This window comes from Lissotriton helveticus, chromosome 8 (genome assembly GCF_964261635.1).
Source record: "Lissotriton helveticus chromosome 8, aLisHel1.1, whole genome shotgun sequence".
Classification (NCBI taxonomy): Eukaryota; Metazoa; Chordata; class Amphibia; order Caudata; family Salamandridae; genus Lissotriton; species Lissotriton helveticus.
The window spans coordinates 211,085,744-211,107,455 of NC_136069.1; the positions used below are offsets into that span (position 1 = coordinate 211,085,744).

The following is a 21,712-nucleotide window of genomic DNA, read 5'->3' on the forward strand; positions in this document are numbered from 1 at the left end:
ATCAATTATGTGCGTCATAGCAGTTTCCGTGCTATGATTCGCTCGGAAGCCTGATTGATGAGCGTTGAGGAGGTCATATTGGTCAATGTGTTTTGTTAGTTGGACACATTTTTCCAGCAGTTTGGCCAGGGTGGGGATATTAGTAATAGGGCGATAATTGTTCAGGTCAGACGGGTCAGCTGTAGGCTTCTTGAGTATAGGCGTGACTTGCCCCACCTTGAGGGAGTCTGGGATGAGACCTTGTTGAAGGGAGCTGTTAATGATTTTGGTCCAGAGTGGGAGGAGCAGGGGGATGAAGTCTTTTACAGCATTGGCAGGTAGGGGGTCTATGAGGTGGTTAGAGGGCTTTAGGGTGCCGAGCAGTTTGTGTATTGCTTCTTCCGAGTAGGTGTCGAAGGACGACCATGATGCATTATTTTTAGGTTGAGTGTTAGTCATTCTGGTGTGACTGGGGAATCGGCTTACATCCATGATGAGGTCATTTCTTATGTTGTCGGTCTTTAGCTTAAAGAAAGCAGAAAAGGCTTCACAGTGTGGTTCTCTGGGCAGCTATTTCTAGTTGGGGCAGCTATTTCTAGACTTTCTGCAGAAAAAGTCCCAGGGTTGGACAAACACCCAGGCGATTTATTTAAACACGAACCAATAGTTTGGGCCCCATACTTACAGGTGGTATTTAATGCAATCCTTGGAGGGATGTCGGTCCCTACTACCTGGCTGGGGGTGGAGATTGTCCCCATCTTTAAGAAGGGTTCCCCTCTGCTCCCAGCCAATTATAGGCCCATCAGCTTAATCGACGTCCCACAAAAGATTTTTGCGAGGCTGATCTTGGATCGCCTATTAGAATGGATGCTAGACCACTCTGTCCTGAGCCATTACCAAACCGGGTTCAGGAATAAAGGATCTACTATAGATCAAGTTTTCCGTCTGGCCCTCTTATATTGGAAAACGGTACAGTTGGAGGGTGGCAGCCTCTATACTGTATTCGTTGACCTACGAGCGGCCTTCGTCTTGTACCCCGTAGGAAACTCTGGTCCGTGCTTTCAAACCTGGGGGTTCCGCAACATCTCCTAAATATAGTCATTCGACTCCACACAGATAACTTTGCGCAGGTCAGATGTGGCAGGGAGGGAACTCTATCCAACAGATTCCCCGTTGACAGGGGGGTAAGACAGGGCTGTGTGTTAGCACCGACCCTGTTCTGCCTCTATGTCAACGGGTTCATTGCCCATCTGAATGGGGTTGAAAATAGAGACGCCCCCAAGCTCGCCGGCAGCAGGGTGCCGGCGATTATGTTCGCAGACGACACCCTGCTGCTGTCCAAGTCGCCCATGGGGATACAGCGAGTCCTCGATGGTTTCGAGGCATTTTGCCAAGAACATGGCCTTGAAATCAATGCACTGAAAACCAAATGTATGTTTTTCAATCCACCATCCAAAACTCGCCCTAATCCGCATATTGGTGCTAATAGGCTAGAAATGGTCCGAACCTTTGAGTATTTTGGGGCAACCTAAATGAAAAGATGCGTGGGGGCACCACCAGGAGAAATCTCAATTAAAACTGGCCCAAATAGCAGGAGGAATCATTAGGCTCATAAGCAAAAACAAATCTCCCTCCAAGCCGGTTGGACCACCGTTAGAGATCTATAGAGCACAGGCCAGGGGTCCGGCTATGTATGGAAGCGAACTCTGGGGCTACGTGTGTAAACGTGACTTAGTAGCAACAGAGAACCAATTTATTAGACAACTTTTATCACTTCCTTCTAGCACCCCTTTGTTGCCAATGAGGCTTGATTTGGGTCTGAGACCTCTTGATGAAGATCTGGGCCTACGGCCTTTAACCTTTTGGCGTAGGCTATGGTCTGTACCAGAGCTATTCAACTATAGGTCAGAATTGCAGGAAATCCTTATCCTCCCAAATGCGGGGAAAATCCCCTGGTTAACTTACATAAAAAATGAACTAGGGCGAATAGGACTACCCACCTTATGGTCCGATCCTCTGTCATCATGCTCTAGGGTCTCACGGAAGCGGCTTGTCATACTGTATCATGAAAGCCAACTTGCTGCATACTCACAAAGTACAGGTCTGGGTACTTTAACGGAATCATTTCTAATGGCTAAGGACATCTACAGGTTCGAACCTGTCTTAGATGTTATATTTCCAATCACCATTAGGAAATTGTACCTACAATGGAGATACGGCAGTTTGCCGATACGAGCATATACCAGTAAACGGTCTGAGTCCTCGCCGAGCCACTGCCCAGGGTGCAAACCGGTCCTCGGAAGCTTGTTTCCGGTCCAGGGAAGGCATGGCTTGGCAGTTCGGACTGGACTGTTCCCATGAGGCACAGGGTCAGACTGATTTGCATATAGCCATGTCTGAACTGGGGTGGCAGAGTGGGCTAAAGAACGGTGATGGATCAAACCCAGATCTTTTGACTGGGTGTGAGTGTTTGATTGGTTCAGATGCTCCGTCCATCACCAGCCCCTTTTGTACCGCTTTGGCCGCCATAAGTGTGGCAGGGTATGCTCAGACGTGAGTCCCTTGCTCACTTTGCCACTGGATTCAAGCAAGCCGGGCTGAGGACGGCTGTAATGCCAGAAACCGGTCCTCGGAAGCTTGTTTCCGGTCCAGGGAAGGCATGGCTTGGCTGTTCGGGCTGGACTGTTCCCATGAGGCACAGGGTCAGACTGATTTGCATATAGCCATGTCTGAACTGGGGTGGCAGAGTGGGCTAAAGAACGGTGATGGATCAAACCCAGATCTTTTGACTGGGTGTGAGTGTTTGATTGGTTCAGATGCTCCGTCCATCACCACCCCCTTTTGTACCGCAGGGTGCAAACTAGAGCATGAAACTGAGTTGCACATACTGTTCTTTTGCAACGCTTATGTGCAGGCTAGGAGGCAATGGATTGTTCCGGTGTGTAAAAACCTGGGGTTTTCCCAGTGTCGGCATGCATATAGGGTTTTTAAATCTGACTTATCTAGGGTTATAGTTTTTGCTATAGCCAAATATCTGGGAATAGTCTGGCATAAGAAAAGACACTTATTAATTGGGGATGTATGATAACAGTTAAATTGCAAATCTATTATAGTAACAATGTTTGTATTTATGAGGTCGGCCCTCGTTTTATAAATTGGTCTTATGTTCTTACCCTTCTATTTTTAGCGGTCTTTAATGTAATGTTTTTTATTGTATCTTTTATGGCAATATGTTGCCGAAATAAAGACGGTGATGATGATTAGTCAATCGTCTAGTATGGGCAGACAAATATCTGGTCTCCCGAGATGGGCAGACACTACTGCCAGGCACTTGGAGAATGTCCTAGGCACTGACTTCAGGCCAAACGGAAGAACTTGGTATTGAAAATGATTCTGCCCCACTATGAACCTCAAGAACTTTTGATGCTGTTTGGTGACTGGTAGATGAAATATCGCGTCTTGAAGGTTGATGGAAAAGAGACACTCCCCTGGTGTGATTGAGAAATGCCAACATCCGGAACTTTGCTCGCCTGATTCATTTGCTGGCTGTTTTGAGGTTGAGAAGGAATCGGAATTCATTCTGGTTTTTCTTTTTTTCTTTTTGACAAGAAAGTACCTGGAATAAATGCCTGCCCTGCTCATAAGAGTGGGAATTGGAAACTGGATGGTTTTGGGGAACATTGTTTAGAAGCCAGGTTTTTTGCGTTATGTTTTGCCACACTGCCACATAATGTTGGAATCTTCACTCCACCTGAATGGGCAACAGATTGATTCTGGGATTGGACACAGAAGGCTGCTTGCCCCCTAGCGCAGGCTGCTGGGTAAATCTCCCTCTAGGCTGCCTTCACTGGTAGGGCAGTTGGTGCTGTTGTGGAGCACCACTTTGCTGGCGGTACTGATACGAATGAGGGGCTTGAACACTCCGGAAATAGAAGCGGCATTGGTATGGTCGGTAAAAGATTCTCAGTCCCTAGGTCTCTCTAAACCGAATGCCTTGTGTGCCCATTTCAGTCGTCATCCGTGCCATTACATCGTAGGCATGGCTTCCAAATAGAGTGGTGCCAGAGAATGGCAGATGCAATATTCTTTGCTGCAATTCTGGATTCAGGGATGCTAGGCTAACACTGGAGTGCCTTCGAAGAGCGACGCACTGGTAATACTTGTGAGATGCTAATAAGTCTGCTGCAGCACTAATAACCTGATTTGGGACCATTAATCCCTCATTCAGGATTTCCATGAAGTCTTCCCTTTTATATCTAGGGAGATGTTCAGCAAACTGGTTCATATTCATTCCCACAGGTTCATTCCCACAGTGCCCTGTCGTATCTGCCTAGAAGGGCAGTGGCGCTGGCTGCTTTAATAGTGGTTGCTGCTGTGCCACAGACTTTACAGCCCTCACAGTCCAACTTCTGATTCTCGTTATCAGGAGGTACTGTAAAGTGGGGGTAGTGGCATGCTGTTTCTGTGCCGCCACCACAATCACGGAGTCTGGTGTAGGATCCGTGCGGAGGAAAGCTGGATACTACTATGGAGGTTTGTATTTCTTTTGAAGCCTGGATGGTGCCATCCTAACGGAGGCTGGTGTGAGTAAGAGATCCATAGCAGGTTCAAGGAGACGGACACTAGAGGCAGCAAAGGTCTTGATGCTGCTCTGTGTTGTAAAGTCTCAAAAATGACATGTCATATGATGATGATGTTGTATGATGACTATGCCCGGTGAGGACGATGCCCGGTGGCGGCGGTGAGGACGATGGACGATGCCCGGTGGCGAGGACGATGACCGGTGGCGATGACTATGCCCGGTGGCGGCGGTGAGGACGATGTCCGGTGGCGGCGGTGAGGACGATGTCCGGTGCCGCCGGTGGGGACGATGTCCGGTGCCGCCGGTGGGGACGATGTCCGGTGCCGCCGGTGGGGACGATGTCCGGTGCCGCCGGTGGGGACGATGTCCGGTGCCGCCGGTGGGGACGATGTCCGGTGCCGCCGGAGAGGACGATGTCCGGTGCCGCCGGTGAGGACGATGTCTGGTGGCGATGATATCTGGCGGTAGTGATAATAGTTCATGGTAGCGATGATATCTAGCGCTAGTGATGATGATGATATCTAGCGCTAGTGATGATGATGATATCTAGCGCTAGTGATGATGATATCTAGCGCTAGTGATGATGATATCTAGCGGTAGTGATGATATCTAGCGGTAGTGATGATGATATCTGGTTGCAGTGATTATGATGATGATATCTGGTTGCAGTGATTATGATGATATTTGGTTGTAGTGATTATGATGATATTTGGTTGTAGTGATGATGATATCTGGTGGTAGTGGTGATGATATCTGGTGGTAGTGGTGATGATATCTGGTGATAGTCATGATGACGATATCTAGTGGTAGTGATGATTATATCTGATGGTAGGGCCTAAAAGATGTAGAAAAGCAGCTTGAGCTGTGACAATGGCGTCTGGAATGATGGGGCGACGTGGAACAAGCTTTGGGTCTTGGAGTGACCAGTGCCAGTGCAGCTGAAGGCGGTGGAGTAGGTGGTGTTGGTGTCCGTGGTGGTGGTGAAGATTGTTGGTCCCCTTAAGATGGGGAATATGCCCTAGAGTACTCTGAATCTGGGGAGGTGTAGATGAGTCGTCTTTTTTCTAGCCTCCTGTAACCTGGACAATGTCGAAAGAGTTCTTGACATCGACAAACTGCGATGCCTCAACGTCAACCTGCTTGTCGATGGTGAGCGCCGTTGACACCTCGACATTGGAGTATGTCTCGATGTCGACATGGATCTCAGCTGTGACCTCGATGGACTCGGATGTCGAGCGAGACCTGTAGAGCCATGGAGCAGTTCTCACCATCTACAGTCCGGGCCTCTACGCTGATCTATGGCATTTGCTCAATGTCAAACCGTGGATAGACAGCAAACCCAAAAATGCGGTACCTCTTCTCGACGTTGATGCTCTCAACCTCCTCCAGGACCGATGGCGTTTTTGTCCAGTTTTCTTCCTGGTACGCCCTGCGGAGACAGATGACAGAGCCCTGGGAGAGGTCTGACCATCACCTCACCCTGAGATCCCACCTTTCAGACTGTGATTGTAGCCTTCTTCCGTCCTTGGTCGCATGAAGGCAAATCTTCTCTCGGTCTCTCATGGTACATCTTGAAAAATTCCTGCAATGATGGGAAGACTCAGGAACATGCTCTTTGTGAGGCAGATTATACACAACTCCTGAGGATCTGTCTTTGGCTTTTTCCTCCAATAGGATGCGCACTAGTGAAAAGATGGAATTTTTCCGTAAAGCTGCCTCTAATTTCAGTCACAAAAATACAAATAAAAGCCAGCAAGAGACCAAAGACGTTGAATGAAAAGGTTGTCGCCTAAATTCAGCTAGGAATTTACAAGAAAAAAGCCAAAATGTGTCCGAGCTCATTGCTCCAGGGTCCCGTCAGCAGGAGCCGGAAAAAAAAGTGCTGTGCATGATGGGATACTGGTGGTATCAGAGTTCTTACAGGAACAGTGTTTTTAGTAAACATATAATGAAAAGCTATGAGACTTTGTCCTGGTCTCCATCACAAACAAGGGTTTGTGAGGGATATTTATGCTGTTTGCAAATCATCAGAAATTATCCTAAATTTCTTTACTCCTCTGGCACTTATTTTGTCTTCATGACAACTAATCTGGCCATTGTAGCCTAGGTATATAGGCTGCATAATCTGTCTCTTTCTTATTTGTCTTTGTAGGCCTTCCTGAAGAAAGGCGAACTCCACACTTCAGAAGTTATATTGAAAAACTGCTCCGGGGTCCCCTCACGTGAGCGGGACTATTCAGCGCTTATAAGTATAATTGAAATCCCTTTTGAGAGAATGGAGGGTATGAAGGTCGGGGGGGTCTAACATAACAGTAAGCAGTTCAGCACTGCTTTATTGTAGCTATGCTTCTATCCCCAACTATATTAACAAATAAGCTAGGACTGCTCGACAACAGTCAACACTATAGAGTGTAGAAAGCGTAGGTAGCCCAGGTACACCTTTGCAAAAGTGCTTTCTTCCAATTGTCCTGAATATCCTGGTTTGCAAATACAGAAACTACCTAGCCTTCTTAACCTGATGCAATACCTGGAGAAAAGCTTGACAACATGAGAGGAGATGCATCATTAAATCACTATATTTGAAAAAAGCTCACTTGTGACAAGGCTTTTATAAAAACTCAGTGTTTCTTTAAAATACTGTTAGGTTGTGATGTAGGAGTCCTTAGGCTCAGCCCCCTGTCTCCCACACTCTAGCATTTGAATATGTCCACTAGATAAGCTCATAAAGGCACTGAACATCCAAGGTTTACAGCCATTTCTGCATTCAAAGTTTAGGTTCAACTCAGTTCCACTGAGTTTTTTTTAATAATCTGCAAAGGATAAGGGTGAAAGGTCTCTTCCTAAAACAAGTAACACTGAATTGACATGCATCTCCATCACATGAGGGTATTGAATACTTTATGCAAAGAACAGAGAAATGAGCAAGTGTGTAACTATTACACTTGCTTAAAGTGGATACAGCTAATCCACACCCATACTTCTTCTGCTAAATGAAAATGATTGATGCAGTTAATTTCCTAGCTTCCAGGAAAAGGACAGAAGACCAATTTGCTCCAACTGATGTAAAAACCCTAAGGCCAAACTCTATTATGAGCAGGTCAAGACTCAATTTTTTGCCTGATCATTGGCATGTCTACCTAGGACATAGATGCCATCTGTCTTTATCTTTCAAAGAACCTGTAAAAGTGTCAAATCATTCAGACAGGGAAATCAACAAGACACCTAATGCGACATCAGTCTAGGACATGTGCCTTGTTATCTATGTTTTACGGTCAGATAATTAAAATAAACAACGTAGTCTGAATTGACGTATTTTTACCATACTTGTGTATATTAGTACATACTAAGACTAGCATATTGATTGATGCATGCAGGTTCTCAGAAATTCCTCAAAATTCCCCATACAAAATCAGTTGTCAACAGAATAAAAGGCTCATCCAGTGGCCACTTAGGGAGAGAGGTCGTTCACCCAGGATATTGCACAAGATACTGCGAGAGATCCTGCCAGAGACCCTTAGATTGCCCTACTGTTACTGCATCCAGCCCAACACAGAGAGCTGATGCCCAGTCTGGAATGACCTGAGCCCAGCTGATGTTTGTTTCCCTTTCCTCTCTCGAGGCTACTGGGAATTACCGCTTCTTGCAGTAAACAGGTGGAGGTGTACAATGTGCTAAATCTAAAACTCTAGATGCAAATTAAACTATGCCATGCTCTCACAGTATAGCATATAGAAATAGTTTTTAGGGTGTTAGGTTGCTAAATGATTAACTATTTTACAAATGATAATTTTATTCTCTTTGTTAGTCCCATGCAACAGTGCAGTTTTAATAATATTCTGTTTTTTTGTATGTGCTAAGCAACACGATCAGACTGTTGAAATAAAACGCATTTAAATATTAAGTGTCTTTTCTCTTAGTGCAAAACTTGTGTATGATATTCTAAAGAAGGAAACGGAGTTTGAATTACCATTATGTTCCAGACTCCTTTTTTTAAGGGACTGTTAATAACTGAGAAAGCCTGAACACCACATCAACTATGTATCGAGTGGGATAGTGTGGGATACAACAAACTGTACTTTCATGCTCAAGCGTTGTGCACTAAACTATGCTCAGGCTTCCATGGGTGGGAAAGTCAAACCATGTAGAGCTAAGACAAAGCTTAGTTTATGCAACACCAGCACTTATTTTTTTTGAAAGATGGCATACTTCTTGGCAATTAAATAGTTTTAAACCAACTTACCAATTTCGGTTAGACGCTTTTGTGGTGATCTACTTGGTCCCACAATTTTTTCCAATGATCTTGATCGATTTCGTCGATCAGGTGATCTGCTAAAGCTCTTCTTTCGCACTGGCGATCTCCTTGCGGGCGACCTCGATCTCCTTACGGGTGACCTCGATCTCCTGCGCCGAACTGGAGATTTGCAACTGCCACGTCCTATGGAGCTTGACCTTCTACGGCGAGCAGGCGAGCGGCTCCTAGGTCGTGATTTTAGTGTTGTACTGTGCCCGTCTCTAGAGCTAGACCTTTTCCTTCTTCGATCAATTGATCTGGATTGGTTAACTGGAGACCTTTTTGTTCTATCCCTTGATGGAGAACGCCGCCTTCGCGACCTTGATCGCGACCTGGTTTTCCTTCTGTGTCTAGAATATGAAGGACTACGAGAACGTTGAGCAGACTTTGACCTTGACCTGCTTCTTCTCCTATGTCTTGATCGGGAGCGACTTCGAGACCTTTGAGAAGACTTTGATCTAGATCTCCTCTTGCGTAGTGGCGATTTAGATCTGGACCGGCGTAATCTAGAGTAAAGTTTTGTTGTACGCTTTGGTGAACGAGACCTAGAGCGTCTACTTTTAGATTTTGGTGGAGACTGTGCATCTTTTCTCTTTTCAGCAGATCTGGATCTTGATCTGTGTCGGGAACGTGAACGAGAATGTTTTCTCCTGGAGTCAGAGTGCTTTTTATTCTTAGATGAATTTTTTTTGGAAGGAGAGTGCCTTGAGGTAGAATGAGAACCTGAAGACTGTTTTTGCTTTTTAGATCGTGATACAGACCTTGAGCGACTCCTTTTAGATTTCTTATCTTCCTTTTCTTTTTTATCATTCTTTTCGCACCCTTTTTTACTCTTTTCATTTTCTTTTTTACTATCTTCTACAGAACCTTTGCCATCAAGCAAATCCTGACATTTTGATGCAAGCTCCTCATTTTGTTCAGAGCTTTTTATTGCTGCTAGATCAGTGTCTCTTGTGACTCCAACTGGATCAGAGTCCTTGTTTTGAACTACAGTTACATCAGGGTCTGGGGGATTAAATACACTGAGATCAGAGTCTGTGGGGTTAATAATATTTACACTGGAGTCTACATTTTTATCTTCAATTAGCTCAGAGGAAGCATTTTTAATTTCACTTAAATTAGAGTCAGCCCTAACTACTGTAAGATCTGTGTCCACACTTTTAACAACTAGATTATGGACTATATGCTCAACTACTGTGACAATGGGTTCAACAGGATCACTTACAGTCAAATGTGGGTCTGCACTTTTATCAATCATCAATGCAATGTCTGCATTTCTGATATCAGTAACATCAGAATCAGTATTCTTAGATTTAGCTAGACCAGAGTCCATATTTGTAACTACTGACAGTGCAGAGTTCTTATTTGTCACTATAAATTGTTCATATTCTATATTTTCATCTACAGCTGAATCAGAATATATGTTTTTAGTTACACTGGCATCAGGGTCTCTAGATGTAATTGCAATTAGACCAGAGTCTGCACTGCTAACTGAGAGTAATTCAGAGTCTACATTTCTGCCCATAGCTACTTCAGAGCCCATTTTTAATACTACAGTTAGATCAGCATCTGTGGGTTGAACTACTGGTAGCACAGAATCTGTAATTTTAATTCCAGTTAGATCACTATCTGCAGGTTTAAACAGAGTTAAATGAGAGTCCGCACTTTCTACAACAGGTACCTCAGAGTCAACACATTTGACAGTAGTTACATCAGAATCTGCATTTTTAGCTGTAGGTAATGTATACTCTGCATTTTCAACTATAGTTAAATCAGAATGAGTATTAGCCACCATAGGCAAAGCAGAGTCTGTTCTTTCGGCTACAGGTATCTCCGAGACTACACTTTTAAATGCAGCTACATCACAGCTGGCATTTCTAACTGTAGTTCCATCATATTGTTGATCTGTAATGACAGTTAGATTAGGGTCTGCACTTTTAACTATAGTTTGTTCAGAGTCTATATTTGTAACTGTGGTTAGAGCAGACCCTACATTTTTATCTATCATCAGTTCAGAGGCAACATTCTGAAGTGCAAAGCTTGTCGCAGTAAGTACCATCTCCGGCTCACGATCCATGGCAGGTAATAGTTCCCTTACTCTTAAATTAGTCTCACATGGTTCACATAAACCTAAATTGAGATCTTTTGAGGTAACATTAGAAGGACCAAATTCTAATGCAGTCTCAGGTGGGATGTCAAGATTAAATGTTTTTACTGAAGATGATGAAACAATTGCCCCATGAATAACCAATTTGCTTGTCTCTGAAACAACGGTTAGTGGGTCCAACAAAATTCCACATGTTTCTCGCTGTTCCTGTATTTCTGCAGGCCGCTCTGAAGGGGACTTTGTATGAAGCTTCGTTTCAACATCCGAACTTCCCCGATCTTCAGAAACTGAAGATTTTCGTCGTTCCTTTTTTTCCTTTTTCCTCTTTTTCTTTTTCTTGCTTTTGTGTTTTTTGTGCTTTTTACTTTTCTTCCTCGGTGATTCATTTGTGACTTCTTCATTAACTATGGCTGTTTCTGTAATGTTCCTCAGTTTGAGATCTAAAACAAAAAAAGTTTCTTTAGGCACTCACTTTGAACAGTAATGTTTGAAAACATCAGTAACAAATATTAAGCCTTAACGAGCTTGTGAAAGAATGTAAATTTGAAAGGCCGTTTTACACCTTTCTTTTTTTTCTGGTAACATTTTTTGTTGGTTCTATTTAAGCATATGCACAAGCATGGACTATTTTTTCATTAAAAATCTGACAAAAGAAATAGGAAGATGTATTGAAGATAAATGATCTGACTGTATGAGAATGATCAGTATAAAGTAAAAAAAGATTATGTTCACATTATATTTTGGCTGTAACAAATTGTCATTTTAGACATCAAATGGAAAACTTGTTTAGTGGAAAACTTGTAAAGTCCGAACCCCAATTTCGAAATGAGAATTCAGAGGACGCTCAGTGCTTAAAAATGACATTTTGTTTTAAATAAATTGCTTGTGTGGTCTTCAGTGCCATACTAACAGCTGAAAGCACTTTACAAATGTGGAGAACATAAAACCCAGGAAGGACATGCTGTCTAGGTTCTGTGCTGGCTATTTCTCTATGGTCTCATATCTGGGAGGCAAGGATACACAGGCCAAGCATTCAACTAGATCTTCATAGGAACACACCCATGTGGAACATTCAGTCATGGGCCCAGATTCAATGTTACTGTATGTAAAATGGCAGATACAGAAAGGTAAACTTGACCTTGGATTATATTCATCACTATCTTTACAGACTTACAGGTTAGCCCAATAGCACACATAAAACACAACACATTCACTTAAAATAGCTCATATATGCCATTAAACCCTATCATGGAGCAAGCAAGAACAGCACCCAGCACCAACACAATACCCAACAGAACATTTTATTTGGATGTTGGTATCAACTCACAACACAGTGTTCACCTTTTGTTGTGGATGTCTGTGGTGCAGTGTTCAGCACTAATCCCACTGCGAGGGTTTGAAAACAGTTGTAAAGTTAGTAGCCTTCAACTGTATGACTCCTAGACTTTTCCAAAAGACCTTCTGGAGCCCATGCCCCAGGGTAATATCAGTCAGATTGCGCAACAGCACATTTTCTTTTTGTCCAAGTACTGTAAAAATACTCAGGGCCTTGGTGGAGGTAGTTTTTTTTTGGATTTTTTATAAATCATTTTATATTGGATTCCCTGCTAGTTGAATAGGAGACCAACATCTATTAAGCCATTGTAGCGGATGTACTTAAAGGAGAGCCACTAATCGCCAGGTGCTCCAAACTGGAAGTACACTGGCATTATGCCTTGATTCTGAATGCTTGTAGGTGGGCACCCTGGATCAGTTTTTGAGGAAGTGCCATAGCGAAAAGACGTCAAACGCAACAAAGAGAATGATAAAGTATGCGAGAAAGTCCAATGTATTCGCATACAAGAACATTTTTCGATTGAGCATGGTTTCCAAAACAAAGTATGGTCAGTTAAGGAACTTGTAAACATTTAAGGATAATAATGTTAAAGGTGAAAAACAACACTGCACAATTAATAAGTCGGGGTGGGGGGGAGGGGGAGACTACATCAGACCCCAAACCAAGCCTTAATAGCCCAGGAAAAATCATTAAAACGAACAAGTGATTGCAGGGTTTATATTAAGATATTCCATGACAAAACATACATAGAAATGTTACAAGATTTACATAATTCAAAAAGCAAACCACCAAAATGGGTAGGCCCTGATGAAATCACAATTCCTGGTAAGTGCATTGAGTGACCCTCACAGACAGGGTATAAAGTAAACTACTGAACCAGATCTCACTTAGAGAAGTTCAATATGCAATGCAATGGGTAAGGGGAGATATGCAATAATACGAATTAAAAATAAATTAATTAGTAAATATCGTCCTGCTAAACTATGCAACCAGGTAAGACCAATGTAAACTCACTACGCCAATTATTAACTGAAATATAAAGCAAAGTATGGAAAGGCATGCATTAACGACCAATTCTAAATCATAAACAATGTTGCAGTGTTTAGAGATTAAGATTGAACGATTATTATATGATGGTCCACTGAATGTTAAAGAAGCATAACTTCAACTGCTCAAGAGAACGACTAAGCAGAAGTGAAACAACCAGAGAACTTATTCATTAAATAATTCTCTATTTAATGAAACAATCCTTACTTTGTTAACATTCCATCAATGTTGAGAAAGCATTCAGCATTCCATTTTTTTTAAATGAGTAACTAGCTACCTCTACTCTACTTTCCTTTCCCGAGGATTTTTACATTTCACATCAATGGAATGATTCAAAGAAAACAAATTGGTAAACGTTACCTGAACTAAGCTGTGGTTCTGTATCCACAATTTCAGAAAGCGTGCCCTCTATTTTCTGTAAATTCTGCTCATTCTGTACACTTTGGACACATACAACTGCGTCATCTTTAGGAATCTCGGTAACCATCATTTGGCTTTCTCCACCATTCATTTGGGGTTCGCACTTCTCGCTAACAAAGAAAAAAGGTCACAGCTGTAAAATCCCTTTCAGATTGACATCAATAACTTAAAAAATATAAAATCATGAAAAGCATTCATAAAAAAAAACATTTTATGGTTGACATTCAGGGATGTACAATTACATAATTGCCTCAAGTGGAAATACCATGTGAGCATCTGCCTAAAGTATTCATCCACCCCGCTTCCAGCAATAAACCAAAAGCAGGTGGCATTTTTAAAGAATCGCTCTTGAAATCAATTTTTCACAAATTAGCATTCTCTGAAACTGAGACTAGACCGAACAACATGTAGTATACCTAAACAAGACCCACAAGCACAGTTCTCATGGAGCCTGGCCATCACACCAAGGTGCCTTAGCGTCTCTTCAAGTCATAACAAGGAATCCTTTAAGGCCATATCCTTAGTCTGTCCCCAAATCTGAAATCCCTCAATCCATGGCCAAAGCGCCACATCTATTACATACATTTATGGTTTCTAAATAGGACAGCACACAGCAATAACGGAAAACAAACACTGCCGACTAATGTTCCCTCTAATTATTTTCCTTGGTGTACGACAAAGCAGTGTCTGTCTGCAAACGTTTGAGTCATGCGTGCAACAGAAATGTAGCAAGTGAGTAATACACGCAACAGAAATGTAGCAAGAGTCACCTTGGGACTTCTCGTGCTACCTTATAGAGTAATCAAGCGGCAACACCAATTACATTTTTTGACGAAATGGACAAAAACTCAAATCTGAAACATTATTTCAACCGCATACGGTAATAGATGTTAGAAAAAGTTCTAGAGGCGAGAGCGGTGCTGGGTGTGCAGTGCTGGCAGATGGTTGTTGAAACTTATTGTTGCAAGAAAGAGGTGCTACTTGTAGCCCAAAGACTTGTGTCAGAGAAAGGAGACTACTCCAACTCTAATGACAGCTGATGACGGACATACTTCATCGCTTAGGACTCAATTAGCTTGGGAGCTCTTTCTTTTATATTAGTGTCAGCAACGTGAGTAGGCATTAGTAGGTGGAGCCGAAACCCTGGGATGAATTCAAGGAATGACAGGCCGAGAAGCTGTGACCAGGTTGCAGTCCAGGACCATGCATCACTCGTGGGGCTTCTAGCCAGCAGAGCTCATACTCAACGAAGCTCCAGAGCTCCACTGGATGAGGGCAGTTCTTATCTAAGCATTGAGCATTGCCCTCGTCACACAGGCGGCTGGTATGCTCATGCCTGGGTTCAACGGATCCACTAGCCATAACGCTGCTGAGTGCCACAACAAACTTTGTCTGGGGAGTCTCCCGCAGCTCATTTGAGGAGTTGGGAGGTCATTAGAAAGGGTGACGGGTCTCACAGTAGTGGTTGTAGCAGTGTCTTTGCAGGCCCGGCTGGCATTATTACGGCTTGTGGCCAGTGGTTCAGCCTGTGCTTTGCTTGCCAAGCTTTATTTATTTATTTATTTTATTAAACTTATAATGCGCACAGCTACCCACAATGGGTTTCCCGGCGCTAGGGACAGACTGAAGAAGAACTAGCAGAGTGACATTTCAATAAGAGGAACCTCCGACATTACTGCTGAAAAAGCCAGGTTTTAAGACCCTTACGAAAACGGAGAAGCTTACATTCCGTTTTCAGGGTCACGGGTAGGGCATTCCACATCTTAGGACCCAAATGTGAGAAAGAACGACCTCCCATTTTAGCCAGCCTGAATCTGGGAATGGCAAAATCTCCATTTCCAGAGGAACGTAATTCTCGGCTAGGTTTATAAGCCTGAACTAAGCCTTGTAGATATTTGGGAGCTAAGCCATGTTTAATTTTAAAAAGATGACACAGGGCTTTAAATTTAATTCGGCTAGGGATTTTAAGCCAGTGAAGGTCGTGGAGTGCTGGTAGAGCAGAAACTCTCCTTGGAACATTTCGGAGAAGCCGAACAGCCGCGTTCTGAACAACTTGGAGTTTTTTAGTTGTTTTCTGGTCGGCTCCAAGATAAAGAACGTTACCGTAGTCCAGGCGTGAGATCACAAGTGCCTGGACCACGGTTCTCTGTGTCGAAGAAGGTAGCATCCACAAAATCTCCTGAAGCCATTTCAAGATGACAAAACACATTGAGGCCACCTTCACGGCCTGTTGTCTCATAGTAAGATTCTCATCAATGAGAAACCCGAGGTTGCGTACTACAGCCACGGGCAAAGGGATGGAACCCATATCAGTAGGCCCATGATGGGGGCCCCATAGGTCCTTACCCTTGCCCAATATCACAACCTCGGTCTTGTCACCGTTAAGCTTCAAAAAATTTCTCTTCATCCATTCAGAGACTCGAGTCAGACCCACTTTCAGTGCTGAGATGTCATTGCCCTCCTTGTTGGAAAGGGAGAAAATAATTTGGGTATCATCGGCATAGGAATATAAAGTGAGACCAGCTTCTTCAATGATGGTTGCTAAAGGTCTGACATAGATATTAAATAATAGGGGACTAAGTATTGACCCCTGAGGAACTCCATACGCCGATGAAAATTTTTAGAGGAGGCAGAGACAGAAAAGACCTGGAAAGTGCGACCACTTAGGAAGGAGGCTAGCCAGGCAAGAGCAGAACCCTCCACTCCCAGGGACCGTAGAGTTTCAATGAGGATGGAATGCGACACAGTGTCAAACGCTGCACTTAGATCAAGTAAAATAAGGGCAGATGTTTCACCATGATCGACACTGTCGCAAACTCTCGGTCACCCCCAGTAGAGTGGTTTCAGTAGAATGATGTGCTCTAAAACCTGACTGGGATGGATGTAGAAATCCCGAGCTCTCCACCAAATGGGTTAGTTGAGTGTTAATATGCCTCTCCAGGATTTTAGAAAGAATAGGGAGCAATGAGATAGGCCTGAAGTTGGAAAATATGGCTACATCTGCTCCAGCCTTCTTCAACAAAGGGACAATCATGGCATGCTTCCATACCTGCGGAACAGTGGATTCCAATAGCGACAGATTAAGAAGTTGCATTAATACACGGCGTGGGCCGAGGTCCAATTGTTTTAGGAGTTTGGCCGGTAATGGGTCGCGAGGAGAGCCAGATTTAATGCTATTAAGGCAGGAAGAGAAGGAGATGTCATCAAACAACAGCCAGTTAGTGAGTTTGATCGAAGAAGAAGGCAGAATCACAGAAGTCAATGCGGGTCCAGATGACAATGTATCATCAGAATCCAAACGGTTAAGTGATTCATGAATGCGTTCTACTTTCTCTGTGAAAAATTCTGCAATAGAATTGCATTGAGCCTTGTCTAAAACAGGAGGAGCAGGCGCCTGATCCGCACCCGTTAGTTTTTTCACCACCATAAAAAGAGTACGGGGACAATTCTGGGCAATTGTGACCGTATTAACGACATGTGCGGCTCTAGCCAATTTACAATGATGGTAGTTTTTAAGACCTTCCTTATAGGCTGCTTTACGGAAAGGGGAGTAAAAACGTCTCCACTTCCTTTCAAAAGTCTTACAATTAGATCTCATACGTTTTAGATCGTCAGAGAACCAGGGCGCCGGAAAACGATGAGAAGAGGAAGTCTTAAGGGTCAGAGGGAGAGACTCAACAATAGCTGAGTTTAACCAGGTGGAAACTGCGGTGTTAGATACAGATACAGGTAGCTCAATGTCGGGAAGGGTACTCATCAAACGCCGATTAAAACTAGGTATGTCAAGCTTACTCCATCGGCGAATATACTCCTTCTTATTGCTGTTATAACAGGACGGTAAATTAGTTCGAAAAAGGGAAAAATAAACAGCAAAATGATCTGACCATTCTAGAGGGCGAGCAGAAGAAGGACATTCATATGGAAGGTTGGAAAGGACGTGATCTAATAAATGCCCAGCAACATGAGTAGGCCCCGTGTTACACAAGTGAATGTTGAGAGCTTCCAGCTCCGACAGGCACTGTTTGCTAACATTGCATTGACCATCTTCAAAATGAAGGTTTAAGTCGCCAAGAATAGTAAAATTGGCGGCTTTCAGAAGTATAGGAACGATGGTTTCTGCAAAAGATGAAGCCCAGGTGTTAGAATTGCCAGGGGGGCGGTATATCAGGAGGCCTGACAGAGTAAACTGGGGACTAATAGCTAGTTTAAAAAGTCCAGCTTTACAATCTGGTAAAAGGAGGGCCTCAAATTTGCATATATAATTAGATTTAAATATTATAGCAATGCCACCCCCTTTACCAGTATCTCTGTCCTTCCTGACTATAGCATATCCGTCAAGAATGGCCATAGCAATATCCGGGCCGGAGCTTTTATGAAGCCAAGTTTCAGTAAGAAACAAGGCGTCAGGTTTCTCTTCAGCTATAAAATCGTAGATATTCGCTTTGTGTTTAGGGATTGACCTACAATTGATACTCCAAAAATGGAGTTTCTGACAGAAGATGGTAGGCTTAAATACATCAGATCGTCCTCTAGATTTTCCGCGTTTATGTAAACGTTTCATGGAGTTACATAGTAACATCTTGCCAGTAGTAAAACCACAGTATGTACAACTAAAGTTATTCATAGGCAGAATGCAGGTAGAGCAGCGTCTCTGTGTAGTATGTCGAAGAGCTTTCAACTACTCTCTTGTATAGATGATAGTAGAGCCGGTAGAAGCGATGGCAGACGTAAAGGAAGCAGAGTAGGTAGCCCCTACGCCCGTCCTGGCATGGACAGGCATAGACAAGCTTACCTCTGGCGCATCTCCGGCGCGCCATGGGCGCGCACGCTGCGCGCTGACGCTGCGCGCTTGCATACCAGCTCTTAAATAGTGTGTGGTGAATGTCTAACCCAAACACTAGCACGCTCCCCAAGATAGCGTCTTGGGAGCGTCACGAGCCCTGGTCCCACACCTAGGTCCCACACCTAGATTGCTAAAATCAAAAACAAGGTGTGGGAGTGGAAACTCCATGATTAATTTCGTAGTAGGCAATTTAAAATAGACTGTCATCAGAACACATCTACAAGACAGGAGGCGGTAAGGCTAAAAAGTTATCAAGGTGCTTAAGATAGGCCATTGTAAAATGTGTTGAGAGATAAAGTGTCAGATTTAATAACAGTCTGACAGCAATAAGGTAAAATACATTCATTCCATATGACTTGAGAAAAAATATCCAAGCATGATCAGCTTGATGAGCTTGACAACATTCGATAAATCACAACACTGCCTGTACACAAATAAGAAAAAGAGGATTGTGACACCAGCAACAAACCCTCCCCATAAACGGACCTCCGATGTTGAAGGTGAGGAAAACAAAACAAAAATGCATGTTGATACCCACAACGAGCCCTTGGGTCTGAGGGTAAACTGAGACCACAGATAATGCATCATGAGAATACACCCAGGATAGACCAAGTGGGAGCATTCAGCTTACTAAATCAGATTATATGACACTAATAACTAAAAGGATAGATACTATAAATATATATTTGAAGGAAACCCGGACCTAAACCAGGTGCCCACCCCAGCTGCACGTTAAAAACTTCCAATTGGAAAGAATGGCAAGAGGCAGAGAAAGTCCGCTGTAATAGAACCTATGGGCCTGACTGTTGTGATTTATGTAATTCAACACTTGGGTCCTAGGTGAACAAGATATGTAAAGTCTCTTATATTGTGAATAATATATGCCTTTTGGGTTTCTCTGTGTATCCCCCACCCTTGTTACTTCCCCTGCCTCCCTGTGTTCATATACCTGTGGAAACTTCCATGCCATTGTCCAAGCTGTCTGGTGTTTTGACAGTTGGCAAAGGCGCCCTATTCGAGGTTGTGTAACAATGTGAATACAAATTCTTCCTGAGGAGATACGCTTTGTCTTTATTACACCATTGGCGACGATTATTTGAACCCTGCTGTGTAGGGGGCAGCGACACAACCTCCGTCCTTTGTTGTTGACATCTTGGCATCTCCTTGATTACATCTATACCTTCAGAACTCCTGTGGAGATCAAGTAGTCGAACAGTGAATTCGGGCGCAGCAACAGTATAAACGTGCACACTCCGTGTTTTCCTGAGGTATGTCTATCTGCATGTCGAGTAACTTACAACACTGATGCTTAAAGACTGTGAGCAGTGTCAACGACTGGAAGATGGAGAAAGGGTATTCTTCTTGTGGATTGGTCGTTAATGTGGGCTGGTATGTGGGACGAAGTGCACCATTTTCGGCACGACTGAGGCTGTTGAGTGCATATCGTTTTATAGCTTGCTAATAAAACGCAGCTTCTGCATTGTGTTTCTGCCGAATGGTCATCCGTTTGGAGATTGTAAGTCCCAACCTAACGGACTGTGCCATCCTGGGTAGAAAAGCGCCTTCCTTTGAGAAGAACATCCACTTGAATGTGCCTTTGGTGGAGCGAATCAGCATATCTATGTATCGCTAACATTTGGGGTTTATTCAGAAAACGATCTTAAATGTTTAGGTAGAGACTGTTCCTCGGGGCCCGGACTCCGCTTGTTTGGGGCGCCGGTGCTGGTGCTGGCGGAGGCCCGTTTTGGGCGGACATCCTTTTGCCATCGAGGCCGCCCTTGCTGGGACCCCCGGCGCTTGTAAAGTCCTACATTTGAGAACTGTTATTTCCGGGGGTCCTCGTGGGCGACGATTGGGCTGATTCACGAAATGGCTGCCGGCCCTCCGGAACGAGAGTCGCCCTGTGGCGGCGGGCTCGAGGTGCCTAATTGTGTGGGGATCGGATCTGGTGGGCGTGAGCCGACAGTCAGAGATATCCTGGAAGCCCTGAGATCCCTGCACGCTTCCCTGGCCCTGGGCGTCTCGATGGGTCCGCCACGATCTGCCGCCATTTTGGGCGGCCGTTTCTTCTTGTCGCCCTCTTGTTTCGATGACTTCATTGCCTCACCCCCCTCGATTGACCTGAGTGTCTCTGCCACTGATCGAGGATCGTGTAGTGTGCTGGTGACTTTGGGGCGCCCTGCTTTTCAAGGTTCGGGCCCCGGGGACTTGGATGCTGTACTGCGACCCTGTTCGACATTGTTGCCTGAAACTATGGGTGGACTTCCTCCTGTGCCTGCTTCGATGACTTTGCCTGTGTCTATAATTGGGACCACCTCGCCCGCACCAGTGGCGCAATTGAACTCCTGTTTTTCATGGCTCGTGCTTCGATTGTTGATGCATCGATACTTTCAGTTTGGACTACTGCTCACTTGTGGATCTATCTACCCCCCATGTAGCTATGCTAGTCACCATTCCACTCGATTATATGCTGATTTCGAATTTAGTATGTGGTTATACGTTGCCATGTGGTGGGTGGGGTTTGTTGCTCGAAAGGGTTGGGGGTGAAATGTCCGACTTCTGCTTGATTCCCGGTATATGATTTCGTTGCACAATTGTTTATGATCGTAGGAGGGTGGGAGGTCCCCTTCTCCTAATATTTTGTGTTGCTTGATGGGGTGTCGTCCTGGTCTGTTTTTGATTGTGCTTGTCGGGTTGGGCGGGGGGCTGCGGCCGACCGTTAGGATTATAGTTATTATGCTCCTCCCTCCTGTCCTCCCGTTTTTTTTTTCCTCCGCTTTTGTTGCCTTTTTGTCTTGTTTTTCTTTCTTTCTTCTCGCTATATTTCGGGTTCTGGTTTAGGGCGACAGGCACGCTGTTTGAAGGGTAGGCCATAGCCTTCTACAGGGGTGCAGGGTGGGACGGGTGGGTTGGGTTCTATTTTTTGTTTGTCTTCTGGTTCTATGGCCCTTTTGTATCTCTTTTTCGTGAGGCCGCGTCTGTCCCGACCTCCTATGGTGTGTTTCGGGTGGGGGTATGGCGTCGTTACTCATCCTGCTATATTTCGGCTGTCTTTCTTCCCGATCGCCATGCCCCCACTTGGGCCGCTAATCCTTTTTGTCTCCTTT

At 44.2% G+C, this 21,712-nt stretch overlaps 1 protein-coding gene across 6 annotated transcripts in view; it reads right to left on the reverse strand.

Annotated features, from left to right (window-relative positions):
• Positions 1 to 21,712, reverse strand: part of SON (SON DNA and RNA binding protein) — a 661,708-nt gene that overhangs the window by 556,881 nt on the left and 83,115 nt on the right. For 5 of the 6 annotated variants that reach the window (XM_078656944.1, XM_078656946.1, XM_078656945.1 and 2 more), the window contains exons 2-3: positions 13,703 to 13,872; positions 8,802 to 11,399 (exon numbers count right to left, since the gene is read on the reverse strand). In XM_078656944.1, coding sequence (XP_078513070.1) covers positions 8,802 to 11,399; positions 13,703 to 13,872 — 2,768 coding nt within the window. The remainder of the gene's footprint in view (positions 1 to 8,801; positions 11,400 to 13,702; positions 13,873 to 21,712) is intronic. The other variant, XM_078656949.1, reaches the window with a different exon arrangement.